The following is a 27700-nucleotide window of genomic DNA, read 5'->3' as shown; positions in this document are numbered from 1 at the left end:
GGGTGTGAATTTGAAGTGTAAGAAATACAGACGACTCTAAAGTCTGATGCCACGAAGGGGGCTGACACCATCCCCCCCTCATCCCTCGTGCTGGTTTTGTGCCAGCTGATCCCTTTCAGACCAAGTGGAAGGGAGAATGGAAAAAAATAGTTCAGGATTACCTCATGCTGCCTTTCAGCAAGGGAAAGCTGTGGCTGGGAGGGCGGTGAGGCCTCAGGTCATTAGTTCTGCCACCCCAGTCTCTGCTGCAGGAGGGGATCAGGCACCACAGGCACCCCAGGGAAGATGCAGGAGGAAAGAACAGGGAACAGGGACAAAGGAAGAAGGATTTCACAGCATGAGGTGTGTGGGGCAGCGTGCCTGACACTTTCAGAAAATCCTAACTGCTCACCGAGTACCAAAATGAGGGAAAATTAATTCCTGTCACGCACTGGAAGACGGGCAGCTGCATGTCAGAAGGGTGGAATCCACCCAACACCTTCCTTTGGGAGAAAAGAAAACAAAACAAAAAAAGAAGCAAACAGAAGTTAAGTTCACAAAACATTGCTTTTTATTATTTGAAATTGGAAAAGGCTTCTTGGGTAACAATGATCAGGTGTAAAAGTAACACACGCGTCTCGCTCAGCTTTCCAAAACCCGGGATGGAGTAGGCCAAGTGTTGGGTTTATACATCCCATTCCTCTAAAACCCACCAAGAAAAGGACAGGCAAAACCCCCTCCCTTGAACAGGGGAGCAGACTGGGCAGGTGAGGTGTTTAAACTACAAGTTACCAAGTTCCAAACGGATATTTGTGGCATGAAACCAAGATGCTGGATGTCAAATGGTACTTTGGAATGAAAATCTCACCTTTTTCCTCCCACTGCCCTCTGTACAAAGCAGGGATCTGGTGTTTCACCTTCCTTTTCAATAAGTACCACGGGGTACTTGATAGAGATGTATTTACACTCAAGGCCTACAGGAGATGCCCAGATTAATCCATCAGTGTCATGTTAAAGTGGTGAGTGCAAAATACACACGGAAACAGGGAAGGAGGGGTATTAATCAATGAAAAAAAAGTGCAGAATGCTTTAATTAAGCTAATGAACACAGTTGATCTGAGTGCTCTTTGCCTCAAAAATTAAAAAAGTTGTAATCCAAACAAAAACCAGAATCATACATTTTAATTCAGCACACAAAACCCCAAAGGTCAGTGGCACTCACAGTTCGGTACCTTATCTTCCACTCCACAACTCAAATATTTCACTGTCCCACTGGTAAGTGATGCTGTCCGAGGGCAGCACATTAATCCTTTGGCAGCTGAACACAACAGAGGGTTATTGGCCACGTGAGTAACCAGCTACAAGAGAGTTAATCCATTATCATTCCCTAAACTAGCAGATTGAGATTAGACAATCCATTTCCACACAACACCCAACACTCCCATTAAATTCCACTAGTTTTAAATTAATAAAAAGCAATAAAAAGTCATTTGTTTAAAAGTAAACACTGAGCCAGCTGCAGTTTGGGTTTTTCCTGGTAGCTGACACCTTCAAGCACATTTGCACAGGAATTCCCTTTCTCCCCAGTACGTGTTTCCACATGAACTGCCCTCCAACTGCTGCTGTCCCATTCCAGATTCCTATGGCAGCATTGCTGTTCACTCCAGGAAGAAGCTGACACCCAACCTTACAAGTAATTCCATCCTTTTTCCTCCTCCTCAGTAAAAACCAGCCTGACAAATCCCCGTGGACTGCAGGGAGTCTCCTACAACCACAACGCCCCAGCACAGCACATTCACAGCTCTGAAATCAGGCCCAAGGCAAACAAACTGGCTGCATGAGGAGCTTTGATGCTCCTGCTTTCCAGCTGGCCAAATCCATGTGTTTTGACAACACAGAGAGCAGGACTGAGGAGCACAACCCAGCCTGAGCACATAAACCACTCACTCGTTGCTCCTGAGCCAGAATTCAGCCCCAGGTCTTGCTGTGGCCATTGGGGCTCTGCAGCCTCGTTGCAAACGCTTTTGTTTAATCCAAAAGGCTTCTGCCAAGAGTATTCCTACCCCTGACAAGTTGTTTTCCATCTTCGCCAGCACTTTCCACCCATCTGGGATCAAGAAATCAAGCCAATTGTCCCCAAGATTTTCCACAGAGCCAACAGGACGAGGAGACGTCAGCACCAGGAATTTATCACCATCTGCAAGGCCCCACCACACATTATCCCTGTCAACAGCTCACAGAAAGATCCCAACACGCTGAAAAACTAGGGTTTGGGAAAGAAGCAGGGTATGCAGTGAAGACATGCTGTGCAGGGGGTGGTACAGCCTGTACTGAAGATGAACCAGCACAGCAAAAGCCTGTCCTGTCAGCACTGCTTCCCTCGAGGAAAGGCAGGATCAGGGCACTGGTCACATCCCCCTCAGCCATGGGTGACTCTCAGATACAAACTGCCTGCTCCTAAATCCATCCTCACTCCCCTTGCTCATTCCCCTCTCCCAAAGATTTCAGAGTTGAGAGTTTTAGCTGCTCATCATGTTATCCTGCTTTGCTCTGAAAGCACTGACGCAGTCACGCACAGAGGAACAGGCACAGGAGCACCCTCAGCATTTCTGCCAGTCTCCAAATTCACCAGCTTCACAGCTTTCCTCACCCCCAGCCAAATCAGAGGGAATTTTGTTCTGAAATGCCACAAAAAACCTGAAAAACCTGCCAGGCTTGGAGCAGCAGAAGGTGAGAAAAGGTGTCAGAGGAGGAATATTAATACCGAACTTGCTATTTCCTTTGCTCTAGACAGAACAAAGCCAGGGGGTAACAGCAGTTTTGCCTTTAATCAGGCACATCCTGACATTTTGAGGCCAACCAGGTGAGTTATAAATAAAAAGATGCCACTACAGGGGCAAAGCTGAGCTGTGAAAAATTCCCACAAGGCATCAAGACTCCACAAAGCCCTTCTCTCCAGCCAGCCAAGCAGGTCTTGCCTTCAGGAGACCCTCGATACAGACACTGGAAAGGTTTAGAAGGGACAAGCTACAACCTGTGCCTACAGCCAACCAACAAGTCCTTGCCCAGGTGACAAAGCAGACCTGGACTCAGCACAGAGCAAAATCCTCCTGATAACTGGTATCTTTGTAGTCCCCAGCAGACTCCTGGGAAGCTGCAGGTTAACAACTTTCCTGACAGCAGTGGAACACGCCTACACCACCTTTACATGCTCAGCCAAGCCATTGGAACAGGCTGCAAGGAGGAGGGAGGATACAGAGTCAGGTCAGTACTTAGGAGAGTGACTCAGGCCTCAGGCAAGTGCTTGCAGGGCATTCAGTGCAGTCCGGACTTTAAAATCTCAATTTAGAAAATTTTCATCCTCATTTTAAAATTTTTAATCTTAATTTAAAAACTGCAAGCAAAAACTACCAAGTCAGTTGTGTAAAACTCTAGGATCATTATTTTTTGTGGGGATACTGAGGTGGGGAGGAATCTGCAATCAGAGCTATGGATCCAGCTGAAGAAAAGCTGGGGTTTGGGACAAGCAAAGGAAACAACTTCCCAAGGGGACATCTCCCATTCCTTTAGGCTGTTAGGGAGAACACAAGGCAGTCAACATACTGACTGCACCAGCCTAAAACAGCAAACTCCAAGATAAACTGGCCACCCACATACCAGAGTCCTTATCATAGAATCATTTGGGTTGGAAAAGGCCTCAGAGATCATTGAGTCCAACCATTAACCCAGCACTGAAACCTCCATCAAACCTGGAAACCTCTGTCTGCAACATCAGGCACGTGTTCTGCACAGAGCTCAGCAGCTGCAGCAAAAGGCTGAGATGCCTGATTTTAGCTCCAGGTCACCTCTCTGCCCACTCACCAAGGCACAGGAAACTGCCACCTCCCTCTCTCCCAGCCCTGTGTGATCCAAACTGACTCTTCCTTCTGCTGATGCCCACAGGAACACCTCTGACAGGCTGCTCACAACCAACCTCCTTTTTACAGCTTATTCACCAGGACAGTAACGACACTTCAGCTCCTCACCTCTAACACTGAGGTAGGTTTTCCACTCCTGACAAAGCTGTAGGAAACAAAGAAGAAAGTGCCCTAAATCACCTTCCAATTCCCAGACGTTTGTAAAACTCTATCCAAAGAGACAGGAATTAATCCTGTGAGTGACATGACCTGCTGCTCAACGTCTCTGCTGGAGCCTGGGTTCTCACACAGCTTGAGGGAACACACGACAGCCAGAAATGGCAAAAAGCCCTTGTGAGAGTGAGAATAAAAGCTGCTCACAGGCAGTGGAACCAGGCAGGGACTGAAACTTCTCCACAGAAGGGGCCTGAAACCTCCCAGCACATGTACAGACACATTTACAAACCTAAACCTGCAGCAGATGTAAAGGCAGAGGTTTTTTTTAGACATTGATCTGGGTAGAAGAGAAGGGACACGGAGTTTGTTATCACAGCCAGAGAGAAACTGCAACAAAGGATCACATTAAAGCTGATGGTTTCTAGCACAACTCAGTCTGTAGATGAGCACTGGCCAGGATTTCCTGTACAGGACAGTCTACAGGGAATCTACTTTCTTGCCTGCAGCCCACAATTCCCAGTGGAGCTCAGATCTGCCACAGAATGCAGGTATTATGGGAAGAAATCAAGCTCAGAAGCTTTCTGTGGAATCAACAATCAGCGAGGATGAAACAAGTACGACTAGAAAGGGAACAGAAGGGTGCTGTGAGTGGAGCAGCAGCACCCACCTGTCAGCACCCACTGCAAAAGGCGCCAGAAGGAGCCACAGCAACACGAGGAAAATCCCTCGTCGCTCCTTTGGACTGCAAAGGGCAACCTGATACAGGAATGACACCCAGCTGGGGTCACACCAGTGACAGTGACACGTGGCACCTTCTGCTGCCCATCACAGACCAGAGCCAGCAGGCTCCAGCTGCCCTTATCTCACAGTTGGTTTTCTTTTTGCTCCTTCCTTTACATTTTCAGACCCCTTTTACAAGACCCGAGGTGAATCTTTCAGGTACAAAGCAGTTGGGACACATCAGCTCCTGCAGTTTACACCCATTTCCAGTCCCACACCCAGCTCCTGCAAGAAAAAAGAACCATCTCCTCTATGCTCAGGGAGACACAGACCTGGAGCCCCAGGGACAGCACAACCATCAAGCTCCAGAAGCCAGGATGATGCTACACACACTCATTTGCAGTGGGGATCCTCCCCTTGCTGCCAAGCTGAGGGTATTTCTCCAAAGGAAACCACACATTCCAATTCCCATGCCAAGGATGAAAGTATCAAACCAGCATCTCCTGGCAATGCTGCACCCAGAGAAAGGTTTCTCTGGAGAGGAAGACATGCTTTGTCACTGCCTGTCCCTCTGATCTGGCATTATTTTTGTCCCAATACATTCTTTTTCTGCAACAAGAAAGGTCTTTTTCCTCCTCTGCAGGATCCCTTCAGCTCTACAAAGCTATGCCACAGACTGGGTAACAAGGACTGCTGGGAAGCAGCGTGGAGTGGCAGGGAGGAAAGGGCAGTCATGGATATTTTAACTGGGGTGTGTACATTTGGGGTAAAAAGGCTTTATTAAAAGTGCATGCTTTTATCCAGAGGTACCGAGAGCAAGGAATCCCCCCGCCCCAGCCCCGGCTGGGGGAGCGCAGCAGCCTTTGCAACCCCGAGCCCTGTCCGTCACAAACCGCCCGTCAAGTCGCCAGGGACTGAATGTTCTTGAGCATTTCATCGAAGGCCTCACGGGAAGGCGCTTCTGCGTTCTGGAAGGAGACCTTGATCCTGCTGTAGAGGCTGAAGGATTTCAGCTCCAGCCAGATGAACCCAAAGCGGTCGTCGTCGAAGAGCACGAACACGCCCGGCGTCCGCTCAGGGCTGGTGAAGCCGTGGCCGGCGATGAGCCCCGTCCCGTAAAAGCTGCCAGGAGAGGAGAGCAAAAGAGGGGTGAGAACAGCCAGGATCACCCACTGTTCAATAAAAAAAATGAACAACACGAAACTCTGATGAAGCCACTGTCAAACACACTGCTGGGGCGCTAGAGAACAGCGAGTTTTACGCTCAGTTCTCATGCAAAACGCTGACCACACACGGAATCAACAGGGTTGGAAAAGACCTCTGAGATCATCGAGTCCAGCCTGTGACCCAACACCACCTTGTCAACCAGACCATGGCACTGAGTGCCACATCCAGTCCTTTCTTAAACACCCGTTGATGCCATTTTAAGACGAGAAACTCTCCATTGCTATTTCCAGGTTGCTGCTTTGGGTTATTCTAATTAGCACCTGCACACCTTAATTATTCTGTAGTTCAGCCCAGAAACCCATCTGAGATTTACTTCTGCAACTCAAGGATCTACAGAGGCCCAGACAATCCTCACAGGAAAGGAAAGGCATGTTGAGAGGGTGACCTGAGAGACAAACTTTGTGCAAAACTGAAGGGAAGGGCGAGAAAAATCCAAAAAGCAGAAGAATCTACCACGATCTGAGGAGGCATAAAGGTCAGTCCCACCTCCAAGCAAGCAGCAGGTGGAGCAGGGTTTTATCCAAGCACAACTCAGTTGTGACAGCAGGAGCCTTCTGGGATTAACCAGCTATCAGTAGGTTTTTCCATGAGCACAGATGTGTGGCTGAAGGTCACCTGCCTAAGCCTCAGCTTTTCTCTACACTTCATTTAGTGTGATGCTTCACTGACTCCATTCAACAAGGCTCTCTGCATGCCTGGACCTACTGTTTGGAGTGCTCAGCACCTTCCAGGGCTGGCCCCAAGGCACCAGAGGCCAGAGAAGGGTGGGAGAGAGCACTGTGTTCCCAGAGCCAAGGAACACAAATGACACACACAGGAACGGGAAGCAGCTTGAAAAGAGTTCTAAATATACGAGCTGAGCAGCTCTGGGAAACAAAACACCAAAAAAGGAGGTGTGTGGAACACAGGAGAGGTGCTGGCTTCAGAAAATAACCAGGGTAAGATCTAGCAAGGAAGTGGGATGGCAGATGGCAGTGTGGTGAAAAAGGGAGCAAACAAGAGCGTGGGAGATAGGGCAGCAGAGGCAGGAACCAGAGAGGTGGTGAACTCCCCATCCCTGGAAGTGTTCAAGGCCAGGCTGGATGGGGCTTGGAGCAAATTGGTCTAGTGGAAAGTGTTCCTGCCCATGGCAGGGGGCAAAGCAAGATGAGCTTTGAGGTCCCTTCCCACACAAACCATCCTGGGATTCTATGAAATCTGATCCCAAGGGGCTGGGAATCTGCAGGCAGGTAAATGGCACACAAATACAGGACACACCTCGAAGACTCCCCCTTCCCTTTCAAAAAGTGTTTGGCACAACTGGCACCACCAGTCCCCATTACCAAATTCGGCAGGTCCGGGGATAGTCCTCATTCCTCGATATGACTCCCATGGGCAGCACGAAGGGCTGGGAAGCTGGTGCCTTGTTCTGGGTTGTCCCCTCTGCACCAGCTGCAGTCTCTTCCCCCTCAGCGCCCTCTCCTCCCAGGGGATTGGCAGCAGGCTGGGAGGCAGCCTGCTGGGAACACTCCTCTTCCTCCTGCCGCTGCTCCTGCTCCTGCTCCTCGCGCCGCACCTGCTCCTGCACCTCCAGGACGATGCGGGACAGCTCGCTGAAGTCGTGCAGGTTCTCGATGTCGGGCAGCTGCAGGGGGTGTGCCAGGTCGATCTCCACAGTCTGTTGTCCAGCTGGGATGTTGGGATCTCCCTAGAGACAGGAAGCAACAGCACGGCTGCAGAGGCAGGGAGCTACAGAGTTCAGAGCTGTGTCCTCTCCACGTCATCACCTGACTTCGACAGAGTTCACCCAATTCTACACTCAATGAGTTGGCAACATGAAAGGGGTACTTGAACCTTGCTGTTCCCTGAGCTGGCAATTGTCATCTCTGCCTCCTCCCCTCCCAGAAACAGTTTTAAATCAAAAGCTACAAGCCAGGCTGTACTTGCAAGGGTGAAAGAAAGTCAAAGCTGCAGCTGCATTTTGTCAGAATCCTCCTTGCAGAGAGGAAGAAGCTCACTTGCCTGACTTCAGTGGAGAGCTGCCAACATTTGGTACCTGCTCCTCAGACACACACAGGGGATCTCCAGTGACCTGCTACCAGCTGCTCACAGAAAGCAGCTGGACGGGAGAGGAAGGGAAGGGGAAGCCAGATGGAATCAGGAGAAACCTTGCAGGTCAGTTTCTAAGTTTCTAGTTACTCTGCATATGATGAGAATCACCCAATACCACCAATCCTCACAGGGAACAGGGTTTGGGGTGGCAGCAACTGACTGCCTCTGAGACAGAGATCCCCCCTATTCATCCATGGCACTGAGAATACTTCAACAAGCACCTGAGAGAAAGGGAAATGCACTCACAGTGATTTTAGTCCCCTTGGCTTTCTTCCCATGAAAGCTCAGCATGACGATCTCCAGCCCGTGGCTCCCGTAGGTGCCTTTGAAGAGCCCTGGCCTGATGAGGTCGTCGGGGCTGCTGGGGGGGAGGTAGATGCGCCGGTAGGTCAAGCAGTTGCTGTGCAAAATAAAAACATTAGAGAGGTTAAGGGACAATCCCTCACCATGAGGAATGTGTTGGCATTCTGCTCCTTCAGCAGCTTTAGGATGTTGCCAAGAGAGGCGGGATCTGTCATTTCAGCAATACCAACAAGCTTAGTGGATTTTGCTTTACACCTCTGCAAGCACTTCTTCCCTCCCTCCCTTCACTTCTCTCCCAGTCCTCCTTAGCACACCAGGAAATTCCTGCAGCAAGGTCACAGTAAACCTCCTCACTCCCCGGAATTTCCAGACAAACCAAGAGTGAAGCATATTTAAACATGTCCTACAATGAGGTGGTGTACTCTGAACTATTGTGAGGTAGTAGAAGCTTGGAGTGATGGTTAAAATCCCCAATTTCTCAGGGACTGTACGATTTCTACACTACAAAGCATACTGCTGACTAATATGGATAATAAGCAGACACTCCTTGGGACCACAGGCATTTGCTCTGTCTTCAAATTAAACACAGTTAAATGGCTTAAAAGCACCTTACTGTGCATAGTTATTGTATAAAACTTGTATAAAAACATAGTTATTGTATAAAACCTTATTCTTACTGCTGTAATTACATCTCTGGAAAGCACTGTGTATCCCTGCATGGAGCCTGCAGAGACAGAGCTTTCCTCTGGCTGTGAGAGCCCAAGGAAAACCCCCATCTTCAGGACAAATGCTCCAATGTCCCTGTGACATTGCACCAGCCTCAATACCAAGAGCTGGAGCCCTTACTCATATTGGCTGGTGTAGATGAACTTCATCAAGATGAGCTCTTGCATGTGTTCATGGAAGATGTCTTCCAGAGTCCGACCCCACTCTTCCCTTAGCCACGTCCGGAATTCCTGCAGCACAAGGAGGAAAGGGTAAGATAAGGACCTTTCAGTGATGTCCCCCAGTATGACTTCATCCTGTCAGCATGCTTCACTCACTGGCAGAGCCACAGACAGGGCATATGCTCTGCCAAAGACAGAGGATCAGGCTGGATTTGGGAACAAGCATGTGTTGCTACAGAGCTGGCCTGGAAATAGGCTTAACAAATAGTGATAATGGTAACTATCATCACAGGTAGAAACAATACACCTCCTCAGAATAAAACCACAAACATCACCTGTTACTGCACAGTAGCTCATCTACTACTTCTTTACCTCCTGACATATCTTGCACTAACTCATTTGTGTGCCCACCACCTGACTCCTGTGCCCTGTCCTGACATGTGAAACATAAAGGGACAACAAAAACAGAAAGCTTTTGAAAGGCACTGAAGGTTTAGGAGGTTAAATCCTGCTGATTTAATACTGATGCATCTAAATCCAAAGGGTGCTTTGAAACCATCTCCTTGAAGTACCTCAGCTCCAGCTCTGACAAGTTAATACCCCGCAATGAGTTAGTGTGATAACAGCTTACACTGAGATAGCAGCCTACCAAGTGATATTCCAAACCTTCCTGCTTTATCTCCCAAAGCCAGATCCTCCAATTACCATAATGCCACGCACACTTAACGCGGCGCTTTCAAAGTATTAAAGCATTTCTCATCTGCTACAGCACCAGAAAATATTTCACTAACCCTTTCACCCAGCTGCTTCCCATTAGCAGACAGGCATTTTACAGCATTCCTGAAGTATCAGATCTGTCACGTGGAACCAGCTGGCAGCAAACACCAAGTACCTGGAACAGGTATTTATCCTGACATTGATACCTGCACCTTAACACAGGCTCTTGAGTCAGGAATCTGCTTTGCTGGGTAGAGCTGACAGACACAGGATAAACAACCAAATGAAGTCTTTAATCCCTCGAGCAAGACAAGCAGTGGGAAGGTGCTCCACTGACCAGCAGGTATTCAAATGCAGCTGGTACTCACTCCCAGGCCTTTGAAAGATCTTAATTACTCAGACAGCAATACCACAGAGATCAGTGCCTGGAGTGTTGTGTGAGGTACAATATGTGCTGCTGCCTCTCTTTGGACAGGTCTGCCACCAAACAGGAATGGTGTCACAGCAGGGGAAGGAGGAGGGTGCTGGGGCTCAAAGAGTACCTTGGCACAGAGAACTGCCTGAAACAGTAACTAAGCCAAAAGCCCCCAGCCTGGATTTTCATGTATGTCCAAACACACAGAAGTCAGAAGGCAGGAGACCACCTCCCACCCCAACATCAGCTAAGAGCTTATCTTCAGAAAGGGGACACACAGACAGCCTCAGTGCAGACTCCTGGCAGAGCACTCTTACCTCCTGCCTTCCCCCTGACATCCGGTGGTGATCCGTCTGGTTGCATTTCGTGGAGAACTCATCCTTCTTTACAATCTGTAGTTACCATGGAGGAGAATTTAACAGGTTACAGACCTGTCCAGAGATACCTCAGATGAGGTAACTAAGACTGTTTACAGCAAATGTTTTACACAACAAATGTTACTGAATCAGCTATAACAAAGAAATCATTAAGTGGTACTGAGAGCAGCAGCTGCAGAATAGAGAAATTAAAAAGCAATAAACCCCCAAAGCATTCTAATAAAGGATAATAGTTTTAAGCTGCTTCTCTATTTCAACTTCCTTTTTTAAAATAAAACAAGCAACCTCTCAGGAAGCTCTTCAAAGCATCCCACGTGCTGACTGGATGCTGCATCACCTTCTCAAGGTCTCACCTTGGAGAGAGCTGTGAAACAGGTCTGTGTATGCGCCTGGATACATTCACCAGCTGCCCAAGGTCATTTTACACATCCCTTCCCCCAGCCTGTGCACGTCCTGGTGTTCCCACAGTGCCCCAGCCCAAGAGAAGACAGTACAACAGCCCTGCTGTACTACTGCCAGGGAACAAATTCAGAGCAGGGAACAGCCCACACAACTTGTCAGACACATAATGAGCGTAAAACTGGCATCCACACACACAACAAGGGGGAGAAATCCACATCTCTGAAATCAAATTCTACCAGTTTTTGGATGAATCCATATCCAGAGCCAAAGGGCACACACACTGCACCCAGGACAGGTGATGCTGGCAGCGCCAGAGGAGCTCACCTGGATGTGGCCGTTGTGAGGTCCCTTGTGACCATACATACACTCCACTGTTGCACATTTCCTCTCCATGAGGTGAATCCTGAAGAGAGGTTTGAATCTCATGGGATCATCAACGTGAGGGTCGTGAGGTGGCAAGTACATCCATCCAATAATGAACAAACCATCTACCTGCAGAGGTAAAGGACACAAAGCCCACGAGATCAGCCTTGCACGGTTTCTCAGGAGTTTACAGCAAACTCTGGAGCCTGTTCTGGCCCAGGGCAGGAGCTGCAGAACAGCTGCTGCATTTCCAAATGGCTTTCCAGCAATTAAACCAGACCATATGCACTCACAGCACACCCTGGGTGAGGAGGGAGAGGGTTTCTTTACAAGGCTTCCTGCACCACTGGAAAATGATCAGGACTTTATTGCTGCAAACGACTTTGTGACGGATGCCTGGAGCGCCGGATCCAGAGGGAGAGACCACACAGCAAGTCAAGCTCTAATTGGTTTGAGAGCTCATGCTGGCAGATATTCCAACAGATGAATTCTGCTTCCCGTGATTATCCCTGCCTTTTGGATGAGGAATTATTTGGCTCTGTTACTCCCAGGCAGCACAGGAAGCAACACTCTCCTCTGCTGAGAGGCACCAGCGCCAACCCCTTTCCCGCACTAACAGAATCCTGCCCCTCAGGCCCTGCAATTCCAGAGGCAGGATATTTTCTAAACAGAGAGATCTGAGACCAGAGCAGCGCCACAGAGGCACTTGTCTTTATAAGGTCACAGTATCATGTAAGTATTGATGCACTTGGATGCACTTTCATACCAGTTCACGGAACAGAATCTTGCAAAACCCAAAGGCCTCGTGATTTGTTCCACTTCAACCTGGCAGTTATTGAACCCTGGTGCAAAGAACAAGGGCTTCAGGCAAGCTCCTGGCTCAGCTCTCCCCAGTCAAATGTTGTTCATTAACTGCTCTCCCCAGCAGCACCAGAGCTGCCAGACCCCACAGGTTTGGCACCAGTATCACTCTACATCTGATGCACAAGTCTTAGACATGGCTGGTGAACTGTGGGAACTACAGGAAGGAGAGGTATAAGAACACAACTGCAAAAGCCTTTGCAAAATGTTCAGCTGCAGGCCAAGATGGGCCTTAAGTGATGGGCCACTGCTAAAACCTCTGCTGAACCTGTGCCAGCCCTGGAATATCAGCATTAAACTCTAAATCAAGTCTTTCCCTTAAATTTTGATCATGTTTTCTATGTGCTCCTGGGGCTGTTTGAGGCGGAGCTGAAAAATAAAAGGACTTTCTGGAGAAAGGTGCTGATGATGACAAGAATCCCAGAATCATTTAGGTTGAAAAAGATCTCAGAGATCACTGGGTTCAACCTCTGAGCAATCCCCACCTTGTCACCCAGCCCAGTGCACAGAGTGCCATGTCCAGTCATTCCTTGAACATCTCTAGGGATGGGGACTCCACCACCTCCCTGGGCAGCCCCTTCCAATATTTAACAACCCCTTCTGTGAAGAAATTCCTCCTGATGTTCAGTGTAGAAGAAACCAAGAATGAACCCAGAAGCAACCTCTGGGTCCCAATCACTTGCTTGAGGGCTGACTGTTCAGACTTTCAGTGGTATGAAAATGGCCACCAGGCCTGGAAAGCACAAAAAAAGGCTCCTCAATCCTCAAAACCACAGCCCCTGGATAAGGTACTCACTCACCACCACGTTCAGCAGTCCCCCGTAGGGCCCAATGTCCGGCTGCCACAATCCCAAGATGTGTCGGTACCGGTGCAGCACTAGGGAACAGGGAGACACCCAAGTCAGCACATCAAGCTAAGGAATTGGGATTTGGGGAATGAAAATCAGACTGCACACAGCACTAACCAATACCACCCACAACTGCCTTTACTAAGGAAAACTGGTTGTGTCCAACCCCAGCCAGGCAGTTCTGGAACTGAGGCCTCCCACAAGCTCACACACATTTATGTTGTTCTCTGCTCCCGGGCCTGTGGAGGGGCAGAACCACCTACCTCGCCAGGAATTCCCACAAAACTTATGCAACATGGTCCCATTAATGCAAATCACATGATATACCCAGAGCTAAAACCAAATCAAAGTATCTGCTGTCTCCAGTTACCAAAAATGCACTTGATGCTTCAGACTGCAAAGCAACAGAAAATAAGGAAGGGCAGGAAGGAAGGAAGGAAGGAAGAGCGAAATTTGAATGTTTCAAAAGCATTTCCCTGCCTTGTGTAGACAAACTTGTCTCCAGAGTTAAGCATCCTTAAAACAGCCACTGAGAGCACGGGCAAAGCGCAGGGACCACAGCAGCTCAGGAGCTCTGGTGGTGTGACCGGGTCAGGCCGGGTCAGTCACGGCCTGAAAAATTCTACATAAGTAGCTACATCTCAGCAGTGCCCAAAAGCTGCTTCCCATCCCCCTCAAAGCCTACAGCAGCAGGGGAGGCTCCTCTGTTTCTCATCCCAGAGCCATGTGTCCCTTCAATCCCACCTAAACAAAGGACAAGTAGGAATGTTTTCAGCGAGCAGGAGAAAACGGCTGTTACGGAATGATCTTAAACCTCCTCTCGTGAGGAAATCTTCACCTGCCTCCAGCCCTTACATGGTCAGCCTTTCCTTTTGTCCATGTTATTCCCTGACATGGCCAGTAATCTTCACGTGAAGACATTACACAGTCTGGCATTTTGGGCAGGAACAGCAGGATGCGGATTATTTCTCTAAAGATGGCAAGAAGATACTGCATTTGCCTTACAGTGATGTTCATGGCCAACTCAGGAGGCCAAAATTTTGGCCTCCAGGACTGGCTTGAAAAATGGTTTTTGCTTTGCATCCACTTAAAGGAAGAATTGTGTTTCAGTGCAGCTGTTTGACCAGCTTTGTTTCATTAACCACTTCAGACAGCAAGAACTAAGGAGTGTTTTTATTCCACCAAAGCAGAGAACTTCCACAGAAGTTTAGGACAGCAGGGAGTGATGTCCAGAGATGCTGCCAACTGGCCTGGAGGAGCCTTTTTCCTGTGCAGTAAACAATTTCAGACTGATGGCCTGGTTTCACCCAGGGAACCAAGTGCAGCACAAACAGCACCAAGGCAAGCAGGCAAACCATGTTCCCAGCTTAGGAATTCCACATTAATAAATGGTTTGTGCATGAGCTGCTCCACCCACCACAGTCTGCCTCCTGCCCTGTCTGGCCCTGAGCTGATAAAAACCAGCTTTTTAAATTTATTATTATTTTTAGGACAGAAAACTAAGTTGCCCAGGAAGAATGAGGATGTCCCTCCTACCCCAGCTCCCGCTGGAAGCAATTTCAGGAAACAGGGTTGAGTCCCAGACACAGCCTCCCTCACCATCCACCCTGACCACCCCGAAACCTGGAGCTGCAAAGGAGGAAGGAAGCCAAAAAAACCCCATTCACTTCCAGAAGTTCCTGAGGAAAATGCTGGTATTTGGCCAAGTGCCCAAACCAGTCTCAAAGCAAAAAGCACTGCCCCATTTTCAAGCCTGGGGTGTCTCCAGGCTCCAACGAGCCAGCAGCTGTATCCTTTGCAGGGAAAAGCTGATGAATTCCAGCTCTGGCTCTTCCTGGCAGGAAACAGGATGGATTGACAGTTGTTTCCCTTCTTGCTCCTCGAAAGAAAACAGCACTTGGGTCTTCCTCCAAGGTTCTCCTCTGCTGTGCACGCTGCCTGTGCTAAATCCTGAAGTTCTTGCCTATCCAAATTTCTGAGTCCACATCCTGCCAAATTGAGCAAACCCACATCTACTGGATGTTTCAGTACAGCCTTCATCCAGCCTGGATATTATCCACCTTCTACAAGCAGCCCTGCATGCTCTTCAGAGGGGAAAGTGGCTTGAATCCAGCTGGGAATGGGCTTGGAAAAGCAGGGAATGGGGAGGGTCCTGACCAGGAAAAACCTGATCCACTGCAACTCTCCCAGACTTCCAGGATGCAGCAAGGTATTTCTAAGTAGAATGAGCTGGAACAATGTAAGCAGTTGCTGTGCCCAGGTTGGTGATAACTGACCTGCTCATGGAAAGAGCTCAGTGTCAGCCAGGTGAGTCTAAATCCATGGGGAAAGCAGTCTGAGCTCACCTGGTGGAATGAACAGGAATTAGGGAACACTTCCATGCTAAACCCTGGCAACATGGAGGGGAAAAAGGGGGAAATGGGCAATCCCATCTTAAACCAGATGAACTCAGAATCAATAGAATCATTTAGGTTGGAAAAGACTTCTATGATCATTGAGTCCAACCATCCAAGCTTTTCCCAAGTAACACAAAACATCCCCAGAGAAAAGGGGCACGAGATATCAGAAGTTGGGGGCAGCTCAAGAATTAACAACTGAGGGAATGGCACCAAACGTCGTTTGAGACACCACAAACAGCACATTTGGAGCAAATACCCAATCTCCAAAGGAATCCATCTTGCAGCTTGGATGTGTCTCTCCTTCCCACTGAGCTCTGGAACACAGCTGGTGTTGACAGGCAGGGCTGCCAAATGTAAAACTCTGTACCAGTTCCTGCTCCAGTGCTGCTGTTTGTCTGTCCTGACTCACATTAAAGTCTCCATCCGCCCTGCATGGCCCATGCTCAGCTGCTTTCGTCAGCACAGGAAACTCTGCAGCATTCACTCCACACATTAATGAGTGTGAAAACTACATTCCAAGCACCAGTGAGTTAGTAACTGGAGACCCAAAGGAGCATCAGAGACAGCTCAACCCTCCCTTCAAATAAATACCAAACAGTACTGGCCTCCTTAATTGATGTAAACTGATCAGTACTTCCCCCTCAATTCCAGCTGAACACTGAGCCTAAAACTCCAAGGGTTTCACTACTCTTCCCCCAACACAATATTAGGAGGGAAAGAACGGTTAATCCAGAGCAGCTTCTTGACTTAGAAAGGCAAATCACGATCTCTGAAACACCAGCAGGATGTTTCCTAGAGACAGAGATGGTGCTTAAAAGGATTCACTGTGCAGGGAGGGAATTACTATGGGAACGCTCAGCATTTTTCCCCGGGAAGGGCTGCAGATCTGTCTGCAGCTCACCTGGATCAAGACAAAGCTCTTTACCAGTTCAAAGCTTATTTAGACTTGCTTTTGGGAGGCCTCACCAGGGTATCTGAATACCTTCCTCTAAGAAAGGAACAATTCACACACAGCAGAGTGAGTGCTCCTGTTCTGGGAACAGAGACCTTCCTTTTAGCAGCCAGTCAGGGCAATATTCTAACCCAGGACCCAGCCAGGACAACATTCTAACTGAAAGCACCTCAAAAGGAGACCAACACACCTCACTGCCTGCCCTGCTCACAGTCACTCCAAAGGGTCAGAACGCTCTAACGCACAACAGACAGAAGTGACTGATGGGAGCTCCCTGCTGTCCCAAGGTCCATCCCAAAGCCACTTGCTCCAAGCCACGCCACACTCCATGCAGCATGTCGTGCGTGCTCAGTGCAGGAAGCATCAGGCAGCAGGAGGTACGTACGGCAGGTGTAAACATCTCTGTACTCCATGTGCTCGTAGTCGGGAAGGATTTTCATAAAACGCCCCGACTTCACCCGTGGGTTTATACCTGAACAGACAGAGCAGGGTGAGTGCCAGCAAACTCTGCTCCACTGGAACCAGCACCAACCATCTGATGGATCTGGACCAACCCTGCAGGAAAGTCCAACTCTCTCTTCACCTGCAGCTGTTTCCATCAGCCCCAGACACAGGTACACCCGGTAGCAGGATTTCTCACACAGAACTTCCATGTTCCAGATTCCCACACAATATTTACAAATGGCACCTAGTGAATTCCAAGTGGAATCAAGGTCCTCAAACCCTGCATTGCTGCCTCAAGAAAATCAGGCAACTCGATGGACAGTAGCCCATGCCTTGGATTAGTTCTGCTTTCTAGCACTTACACTCAGTTCCCTATTTCCCACTTACAGAAGCACAGTCAGTGGATGGAAAAGTCAGTGAGTCCTGTCAGTAATCCCAAATTAACTCCTCTGCAATTAAAAAGCTTTATGGGACAGTAGAGAAAATGGGGTGACACCACCAGGAAACTGTTCCACCGAGTGTCTGGCACAGGGCAAACTGATGGATCTGAGCAGGAACACTGAGATAGTGCTTTCCTGAAAGCCAAAACAACTGCCAGTCATTCCAACTTTGGAATAACCATCACCAGCTGGGATTGCTGGATGGATACGGACACAGACCTTACACAGACCATCACAGAGGTGGTTCTCACACATCAGGTGTGACTCTGCTAACAGAAAACTACTTTGGTGCAAAGGGAGACTGAAAACATGTGTGAGACAGATATGCTGAAGGTTTTTAAATCAACAAACAGATTAGACTCTGGAAATCCCTCGGCCTGTAAACAGTGAGAGCATTTAGGAAAGTGTTTCATAGACTTTGCCCTCTTCTCATTCCCTGGGTGACTCTCACAGCTCAGCTTCTGTCTGCAAAGGGACAGGGAGGCAGCCTCTCCATGGATCCAGGCTTCAATCCAGTCCTTGATTTCCCTGGTTTCTCTCGTTTCCCTCATCCAATTATGCCCCCATCCCTCCCTCCTGTAGAACAGAAGATGTGCATCTACCTCAAGAAGGCAGAGTGGGGCTAAGGGAGTCCCACTCCCACAGACATTTCCAAAACACAGTGACAGTTCTTGCCAGGCTCTTTTCCTTCAGGAGCAGCTCAGAGGAATGCTTATCCCTTTCCTTACAGCACCTTTCCCACTCTCCTATAACCATGTCCTTTTACTGAGATCACGGCTGAGAAAAAATACCCTTTTAATTCCTTAGGAAGACCCAAAAATGGTAAAACAGGATGAAAAACCCTTAATACATTTTATTATAAAGTCAAATTACATGCTCTTTTCCCACCAAAGGACTGGGAGGCACAGAAATCCCAGCTCTTGGCATCTGCTTACTATTAAATGAGCCTCCAAACATGTCAACCTTCCAGACGAAACCCCCGCCAGTAGCAAGTCTGGCAACTTAAGCCATCGAAGTTTAATAAATATTCAACATTTATATGCTCTCAAAACTGGTACTAAGCAAGGATATGCAGATTTATATCAGCTTTATCACTTACGTTTGGCGTAAACATCTCGACAGGACACTCCTGTGATCTCCAATTTCCTCAAGTTTTCACAGACTCCATATTCTGCAACAACACAGATAAAAGTGTCAACTCTGGCACACAGGGGTTTGTACCCAGGGCCCTGATAGCCACAGCTTGAGCATAACTGGGATCTGATTAGGTGCTTTCTTGAAGCTGCCAAAGTAGACCAAAATCTTATTTCAGCTTTAAAAACAGAAACTCGACGTAATCCCACTGTGGAATCCAACACATTTTACAAGCAGTGCCTGCAACAAACACACCATAAGGCACAAACAAACACAGCAAATTCACAGCTGCTTACACCTCAACCAGAAAGAGTGTGAAATGTGGGAGACAGCCTCATTCCAGCTGGGATTGAATGCCTGTTTAGATCAAATCACGACTGCGCGTAGTAATTATCTACTCCCACTGAGGTACCCAACAGGGAAAACTGCTTATTAGGATCCTGAAGAAAAGGTCACAGACTTGAAAAAGAATGAAATGGAGACATAAAACAGGCATCAGCATGTACAAATATGGTTACACTTGAAAGCAGATCAGATTGAGAAGGGGCTGTTGTACAGTGAAATGCCTTTGATTGTTACAGAACGCCCCGAAAACAAAGCGAGTCGGAGACCTCGGAGCAGCTTTGAAGCAGAAAATGAGATTCTCTCCTCTCATTTTCAGGAAGTCAACGTCAAACTTCTAAGAAACTTCAAATAAAATAAAGGCAAGTACTAACATCTCAGTGCCAGAAATCCTCAGAAAACCAGAGGGAGGAGATGAGAGAAGGGAGATCCCAAAAAAATTATCAGCAACAAAAACCACCATACTGCAAGTGACCTCGATAGATCTCAGAATGGGAAACTGCCCTGCCTTGACATCAAAGACATCTATAGCACAGATCAAAACCAGCTTTCCTCAGCAGCACAAACATCTGCCAGATATTTGACACATAAGTGTGTCTGTGGAGACCCTCATCAAACCATTAAATATGCAACTTATCCTGGGTCAAGCATCCTTGAATTAACAATCGACTGTGGCTGCCAAACACCACCTAATGCTGGAAACCTGCTGCAAGTGAGAATTCAGCTTTCATATACAAGAAAAGCAGAAGTTTCCCTGAATTAATTCAACCTCCTCCTGCCTATAAATACACTACCATGATGATAAAGCACACACAAGGCTTCCTGTCAGCCTGCCTGTGGGGAATACACGTCCTGCACAACAACACTCTGGGTAAGCAGCAAGGTCAGGAAAGGTGAGAGTGGGCAGAAGGTACAACAAACATGTTGCCACTTCCATCAAAAGATGCAAAGGTCAGTGGCAGAATTCCTGCTGACTTCCATGGCCAAAGCCAGAGGAAGCTCTAAGTGTTATCAGACACAAGGTGGGATGAGGAAGCACAATTAGCCTGAGAGCACAGAGAGCTCGCAGGAAAGAACAGCCCAGCACAAACAACATTCAGTGCTGGGCCTCCGCCAGCTGAGCCAACAGCGACTCCTGGGAAACCAGAGCTCCAAGGGAGCCTCGGAATGCAGACCCTCCCTGTGTGCCCATCCCTCCTGCCAGGTTTTTCACAGCTGCTCTGCACGTGCACTCAAGTGGGTCCAACATCCAAGGGATGGAGGGAACAGAACGTGTCCTCAGCTGATCGGAAAGTGAGAGGTGTTTGGAAGAGGATGGGAACACTGTGGTCAGAGCCTGGAAACAGGCAACTCTTTCCATGTAAACAAACACTGCCCTGGCCCCAGGACAGGTGAGACTGCACTGCAGGCAGACTGAAGTCAGTCACTGAAGTGTTTGTACTGCACTGGAAAGGGAGGAGACACACAGAGCATCCTGCCCAAACTGCGTCTCTAACAGCACTACAAACACACTGACATTCCCTCTTCCTCCAGAAGGTGCTCGTTTATCCCAGAATATCCTCCCCAAACCAGTAAGTCAGTCCAAGCACAAGCTCAGTGCAGTGCCATGGCAGACCAACTACCAGCAGGTATCTCCAAACAACAGGGTCGGTGGGAAGTGATTTGTTATCAGAACTCTATCCCAGTTACACCCAAGGGCCCCTGACAACCTGCAGCGCAATTTTATGAAAGCCAAACCAGGATTGAAGTGGTTGTAATTCAAACCTTTCCTGGAAAGATTTAAATTTCTTCCAAGTAATACCAAACTTCTTTAAAAAAAACAAAACAAAACAAAACAAAACAAAAAAAACCACACAAAAATTTAGGATTTCTATATTGCTACACACTATTTGACATTGGATATCCAAGGCTTACAAGGAAGTAGTATCCTGAAAAAAACAATCTAATCTTAGCATACTTTAGGACTCATTTTATAACTAGTTCTTATCTTGTTTTGGTCAGCAAACAACTACAGAGAGTGAAAATGCCACAGTGATGGCTGAGCTCCATAAGTGCATCACTCCAGCTCTTCTGACCCAGGAGCTGGTCAGACCATTTGATGAGAAAAATAAGTCTTTTGGCCCACAGTGCCTGAAAAAACCCTCCAAAAATCATAAGCAAGAAGGCTGGCTGTCTCTTTTTAACCCAGAAGAGGGACATAAAATAACAGTAACTACAGCTTCAAAATAGCTACAGAAAAAAAAATCTGGTAAGATTTTCTTTACAGAGAATAGAAATCCTTTTCCAAGAAAGCTCTGAAGGGCTCGAGCTTCCTGGAAAATTCCACTTCAGTGCAATTAAATCTATTTTAAGGAAATGTATCTCAGTGCAGCAGCTCACTGAGTAAAGTATTTTAAGGAGTTAACAGTCACCAAAACTCACACATTAGAAAGTGGCTACTTAATCCTGCTTCAAAAGCAAAGGATGGAAATTGGTTTTCAAGTTCCCAGTTGACCAGCTGGAAAGCCTGTTGGAGTGGGATTGTGAGGAGTGCTTGACTGATTTACCAAACACAGGGATACAGTGCTGTTTCCATGGTCACATGCACTGGAATTTAAAGGACTTGGAAAAGCAGCCTCCATTTATTATGACTCTTTGGAACTGTCATTTACCCTGCCCTGCTCCCAACACTTCCAAGCCTCACATTCCCTCCTCCTCCACACGAGAAGCCCTGTCATGCTGAAGTTTAAAAAACAACCAAGCTCTTCCATCCCAGGCTGGGAAGAATCCCTGTGCTAATATCAGAGACCAAATTCCTGCTTTTCTTCCCCCACCTTTCTCAGCATGGCAATGCCAGGGAGCAGCTGCCATCTGTGTGTGGACATCCGCAACTCAGAGGAAATTGGGATGTCTGGCAGAGCTTGACAGCCTTTACCACTGCTGAACTTCCACTGTGTCCTGCCTAATCAAGTCCTCCAATTATTCCTGGACAAATGCACATTCACAGGGCTGGACACGAAACAGAGAGCACAGAAACTCACTGGATTATTCCACTGACCACTGGAATGGAAGGTTCTCAGGTTAGCACCTCTGAAATACCAGGTAGATGTGTTTAGAACCAGCTTCTTGTTTCCAAAGTTGAAGCATCAGATGAAGACAGACCAAGTCCTCTCCCAGACACTTCTCCCAGCGGGAGGCTTGTATTTACCACTCCTGTATGGATGCCTGGGAGTCTTGTGAGAGCTGAACTCCACCCAGCAGTCCCCTCAGAGTGTATAAACCACATACCATTCTTCTCCACAGGCACCTCTTTCCACACAACCTGAAGGTCAGAAACTTTAACACCTTGGCTGACATTTTCCAGCAGGTCCAAAAGCCGTTGGAAGTTGTTTTCACAAACAAAAGCCTTTTCATTCAGGCTCTAGAGCTGTTTATTCTGCATTACTGGTCTGCTCGCAGATGTTCTGCTGCACTTGCCCTGTTTTGGTTTAAGATGAAGGCAGTTACCGTGTAAAATGGACTATCAGGTGTTAATCAAGGTAGGTCAGGCCAACAGCCAGGGTGAAATGGGCTTTAATTCTGCTCCCGCTGCAGAGATCAGCAATCTCCTATTTATAGAAAACATGGAAGTGACTGCAACCCTCTTCTTGCCAAGGAAGCAATTCAGAGACATTGTTTACCCCAAACAGTTGCAATGATAAAAGGACAACGGCCCAAACAGCCGTGTCAGTGTTACACAACTCCTGGTTACTCCCAGTGCTCGCCCAGTTCACAACCAGCAGCAAAAGCCACTCCATTTTCAGGCAGGCACTTGGAATAATCACAACATGTCTTCAAGACTAATCTACAGGTCTGAGTTGGCCCACAGCAGGGCAAGAACAACACACCAACACTCCATGGATTGAGGGCCCCATCCAACTTGGGACACAGCCAGGCTGTTCCTTACATCCAGCGCTGCTCCTGTCCAAGAGGAAGGTAAAATATGGCCAAAACAAAGCACTGCAACAACCAGCTTCTCTCAGAGAAGCTTCTCTCTGTTCTCTTTAATTTTAGGATTGTCTTTCCTGCCTCTTCACTGTTGTGCGTTTCTGAAAACACATGCAGCTGTGCACATACAACTGACACCAAGTTCCAGTTACTTCTGGAACATCACGGTGGACTTTGGTGATTCTTGTGGATCCCTTCCAACTCAGGATATTCTAGGATTCCATAATCATCAGCAGAGTGAATAAGGCACCAATACAAGGAGTACTCTTGGAGGGGCACAAGTGATCTCACCCTGTTTTCAGAACATGCAGCCTCACAAGACTCAGGCAGATACAAACACACCCTTTAAGTCCTGACTGCAGTGGAGAATTGGCCTGTTTTCGGGAAAGATTACAAAAAGTGATTACATTTTATGTTTGACTATCACACAGCACCAGTGTATGGCTGCACAGGAACACAGCACAGGATTTTCTAAATGTCGTATGCCTATTTACATACTAACACCTGATATATACCTATAAAATAATGCCCATTTTGACACTCACGTACATCTACTCAACGTGACAGTCCTAACACAACAGGAATTACCTTCACTGCTGTGCAGAGCGATGCAAAGCACTACAAACAGCCTGGGAAGTCCAGATGAGGAACTGCTTGGAAAACCAGGACTGGTTGAAAGATTGCAGTATCAGCTTCACACATGTAGGAAGGTTTCTGCCCAGGAACCTGCCCCTCATCTGCTCAGCACAGCCTGGGCACCTGTGGTACACGATCTTCCTCAGTCCCACCAGCAGGCCCTCAGCATGCTCCCCGACACTGCTTGGCACGGGTACATTGGGAAACACGAGAAATAGCGTGCAAAAAGAATGACAAATTGGTTTGTGCACCTCTCACCTGGTTGTCAGCTAAGGGCCTTCAGACAAAAGTGTAGTTTCAATACCTTCCCTTCCTACCCAGTTTAGTTTTAGCCATACAAAGCCCACTATTTCCCTAAATTTCAGCTGAGCTGCTGAACATTGCTTTACATGCTGGCAAGAAAACCCAGGAGCAGACATGATAAATAAAGGCATTTCCCCATGAGGCCTAATTTAGTGGTTCCTTTTACAAGCCAACCTAGCTTATATTTAAAAGTTATACATATTTCTATATAATCATTTTGCCAGGACCATAACCTATTAAAACAATTAATCAGTGAAGTTTTGCAAACCATTCACCAAATACACAAACATCCATGAGGGCTCTATGTCACTAGAGGAGTACAAGGAAAGAATTAACCCCATTTTATTAGCCTGTCTCTTAAAAACAATATTAAAACTATGGGGCAAGGCTGAACTAAGAAATAAAAATGCTTTGGTTTACATTTTCTAGGTGCAGCCTTTGTTTTGTCCAAAGGTTCTTGGATAGTGCTGATAAGGCATGAATTCATTCCTGCAAGGCTTCATGGATTCCAACAGATCCCACTGCAGGCAGCCACTGACATACCCAAATCCTCCATCCCGATGCCCTCACTGGTATTAAAAACAGAAAACAAACAACAAGAAAATATACATGACTTCATGTCCTGGCAGCAGAAGCACCTGGCAGGATCACAGTGTTTGGAGCGATGAGCACAGCAAGGCAGACCTTGGAGGATGGGACAGGCACTGGATTAACAAACAGGGGACAGAGCCACACTGAGTGAGGATGAGGAATAATGAGTGAGATCTGCAGCCTCACAAAGCAGGGCTGAGGAAAAACCACCCCCAAAGCCTTCACGTTACTGCAGCACAGCATCCTTGCACCAGGCGCTCCCTGGGAAAAGCACACAACCTGGGATCCCCTCCACAATTCCCAAACGGATGACCTCTCCCAGACCTGCCCTCCTCCGTGCACCCACCGGTGCTCCCCGTGCTCCCACGGCTCCAGGAATCCAAAGAGATCCTTTTTTTCCGTAGTGCAGGGACCGAGCATTCCCTGTCCTCGCTGCCTGCAACACCCCATCCTCAGGACTCAACCAAGGACACCCCACATGGAAGCATCATCTCCCAGGCCCATTCCTCCCCTCCAGCTGCCCCCGGGGCACAACCCCAGCCCGAGGCCCTTCGCCACCCTTTTGCAGCAAGTGCCACCACCAAGGGGCAGTACCCACAGAACCCGAGCTGTGCCCTCTTCTCCACCCTCCGCACACGGAGCCCTGCGTGCCCGTCACGGCCCCGCAGCCCGCATCCCCAGGCCGTTCTGCATCCCTTAAGGACCCCACTCCACACTCCATCACCTCCTCGCACTCCCCGTGTCCTCCTGCATCCTCCAGGCCCCTGGTCTCGCACTTCCCGACCCCATCCCCTGCCCGCACCCCCGGGCCCGTCCATCCCCCCGGGGCGGTCGGTACCTTCGCGGCAGCGCCGCCGCCAGATCGTGTCGGTGCGGAGGATGCGGCGGAAGGTGGTACAGACGCGGGCCAGGTTGGGCAGGTCGGTGCCGGGCAGGGAGCCGAAGATCTGCACCAGGAGCTCCGGGGGCAGCTCCAGCAGGGACAGCGGGGCCCGGCCGGCAGGGCCGGCCTCGACGGGAGGCGGTGCGGGCCGCCCGCCCTCGATGCGCTCCGCCACCTCCTCGTCCTCCGTGACGCCGCCTCCGCCGCCCGCCTCCTCGGGGTCGGTGTCGGTGTCGGGCTCGCTGTCGGCGGCCCCGCGGCGCTGCTCCCTGGCCGCGCCGCGCCGGCGGCAGCCGCGGGCCGGCCCCACTCCGCACAGCCGTGCGCACACCGCCATGGCCGCCGCCGCTCTGAGCGCCCCGCCGCGCCGCGCCACCGGCCCCGCCGCCGGCCCCGCCCACCGCGCCGCTCCGCCAATCACTGCCGCCTCGCGCGGCCGCGCCGCGCCTCCGACGGCAGCGCACGGTGCGCGGGCGCCCCCTGGCGCGCAGGAGGACCCGGCGCATGGCGGGGCCGGTGCCCGGTACTGGGGGTGCGCTGGGGCCCGTTCCGAGCCCGGGGGGCGCGTCCCCACCGCCCCGATCCCGCCTCCTGCTGCAATTCCATTGAAAAAAAAAAATACACGTAGTCCCTCGGCTTGGGAAAATCTTTGTGGTGGAGGGGTAAGAAAAGGAGGAAACCGTCTTTGCCCCGTGTGAGGATCGAACTCACGACCTTCAGATTATGAGACTGACGCGCTACCTACTGCGCTAACGAGGCTCCTCGAGAAAAAGCCCTTCGCGCACCTCCTTTCTCCCTGGTGTTCGTGTTGTCCTTCCGGGGCACTGCCTGAGAAAGCTCTCCTTATAAAAGGTTCCTTCTGTGCTAGAGACACCTGTTTGGGTGGTTTCGTTATGTTTTGCTTTGCCTTTTTTTTTTTCTTCCCAAATGCCAGACCTCACATTTTGTGCAAATGGCTTCTCTTTCCCATGCTGTTTTTGAGTTTTGTTTCTGGGTGTTTGGTTGGTTGGGTTTTGGTTTTTTTTTTTTTTTTTTTTTTTGGAAATGGCTCCTTTATTTCCATGTTGTTCTGCAAAACAGCTGCAAAGAATCCTTTGGGGTTCCTAAGCATCCTCATCCAGCTCCGCTGGCCAGGAATAGACTGTGAGGGCTGTGCTGACAACACACTCGCAAGGAAATCAAGTTGCTTCCACATAATTAATAAAATTTAGAGCCAACCTCGTTTGCCTTCTGGCTGTGAAGAGTCACTGTTCGATTGGGATTTCTGTGGTGCAGTGAGCTCACCGTGTTCAGGGAGTGCTCAGCAGAAGAGGGTCCTCGGCATTGCCGGCAGAAATGCTGCCCTGAATCATAATGGAGGGGCCTCAGCCCCAGTGAGGGTCCCACAGCAGCAGTCACCATGACAATGGAGCCATGACAAATACCTAAATTGGCAGAAGACAGGAAAACAGACGTTTAATTCATGCAGAAAGTCTGCAAACCTCGCCCACGAGAATCGCTGCAGGGAGGCTGTTCATCTGCACAGCGAGGAACTGACAGAGGATGAAGAAGGAACAGACCATTGGACATCGTAGAATCACAGAATTGTTTGGGTTGGAAGGGAGATAAAGCCCATCCCATTCCACCCCCTGCCATGGGCAGGGACACCTTCCACTAGACCAGTTGTTCCAACCTGGCCTTGAGCACTTCCAGGGATGGGGCAGCCACAGCTTCTCTGGGCAACCTGGGCCAGGGCCTCACCACCCTCACAGGAAATGATTTCCTCCCAATATCCCATCTAACCCTGCCCTCTGGCAGTGGGAAGCCATTCCCCCTTCTCCTGTCCCTCCAGGCCCTTGTCCAAAGTGTCTCTCCATCTCTCTTGGAGCCCCTTTAGGCACTGGAAGGGGCTCTAAGATCTATTCTCCAGACTGAACACCCCCAGCTCTCCCAGCCTGGAAAAAGAGCAGAGGGGCTCCAGCCCTCAAAGCATCTCCATGGTCTCCTCTGGATTTGTTCAAGCAGCTCCATGTTCTTCTTACTTTGGGGAGCCCCAGAGCTGGATACAGAGCTCCAGCTTAGATTTTATGAGTGCAGAGAAAGGGGGAGAATCCCCTCCCACTGCTCACACTGCGTTTGAGACCCACCAGACAAGATGAGACGTTTGAGTTGCGTTGGACAAGCCAAGGATTTTGCCAAGGGTCTAGTGGGCAGCTCTGACTGTCAGGGGGAGAATCCCCTGACTTCCAAGGATCGGGATGGCCATGCATATGGGGCAATCACACGATGAGTCTGGGTTTCATGGCTTGTGGTACAAACAAAATTGCTACAACCCCAGGATGAGTAAATGCTTCTTAGAGCCTGAACC

At 49.0% G+C, this 27700-nt stretch overlaps 1 protein-coding gene and 1 non-coding gene across 3 annotated transcripts; both read right to left on the bottom strand.

The window, feature by feature from the left end:
• Positions 1–527: 527 nt before the first annotated feature.
• On the bottom strand, positions 528–25690 carry FBXO31 (F-box protein 31). 2 transcript variants are annotated; one of them, XM_050311716.1, is made up of 10 exons: positions 25309–25690; positions 18598–18669; positions 17000–17086; positions 13216–13292; positions 11516–11683; positions 10730–10804; positions 9240–9349; positions 8337–8490; positions 7322–7686; positions 528–5894 (listed from the first exon to the last, which is right to left on the bottom strand). In XM_050311716.1, exons 1-10 carry the CDS (start codon positions 25688–25690, stop codon positions 5672–5674), a joined length of 1713 nt encoding a protein of 570 aa, XP_050167673.1. In that variant the 3' UTR covers positions 528–5671. The 2 variants fall into 2 exon arrangements, with proteins under 2 accessions (XP_050167673.1, XP_050167674.1); XM_050311717.1 differs by lacking the exon at positions 17000–17086.
• A 349-nt stretch (positions 25691–26039) lies between these two features.
• TRNAM-CAU (transfer RNA methionine (anticodon CAU)) lies at positions 26040–26112 on the bottom strand. The gene has a single exon. It is a non-coding gene; the product is annotated as a tRNA-Met (tRNA).
• Positions 26113–27700: the final 1588 nt, after the last annotated feature.

Source organism: Myiozetetes cayanensis, unplaced genomic scaffold (assembly GCF_022539395.1).
Source record: "Myiozetetes cayanensis isolate MyiCay16 unplaced genomic scaffold, myiCay2020 scf16, whole genome shotgun sequence".
NCBI classification, from domain to species: Eukaryota; Metazoa; Chordata; class Aves; order Passeriformes; family Tyrannidae; genus Myiozetetes; species Myiozetetes cayanensis.
Note: the sequence above shows the minus strand (reverse complement) of the source record. Positions and strands in the feature narration are given on the sequence as shown.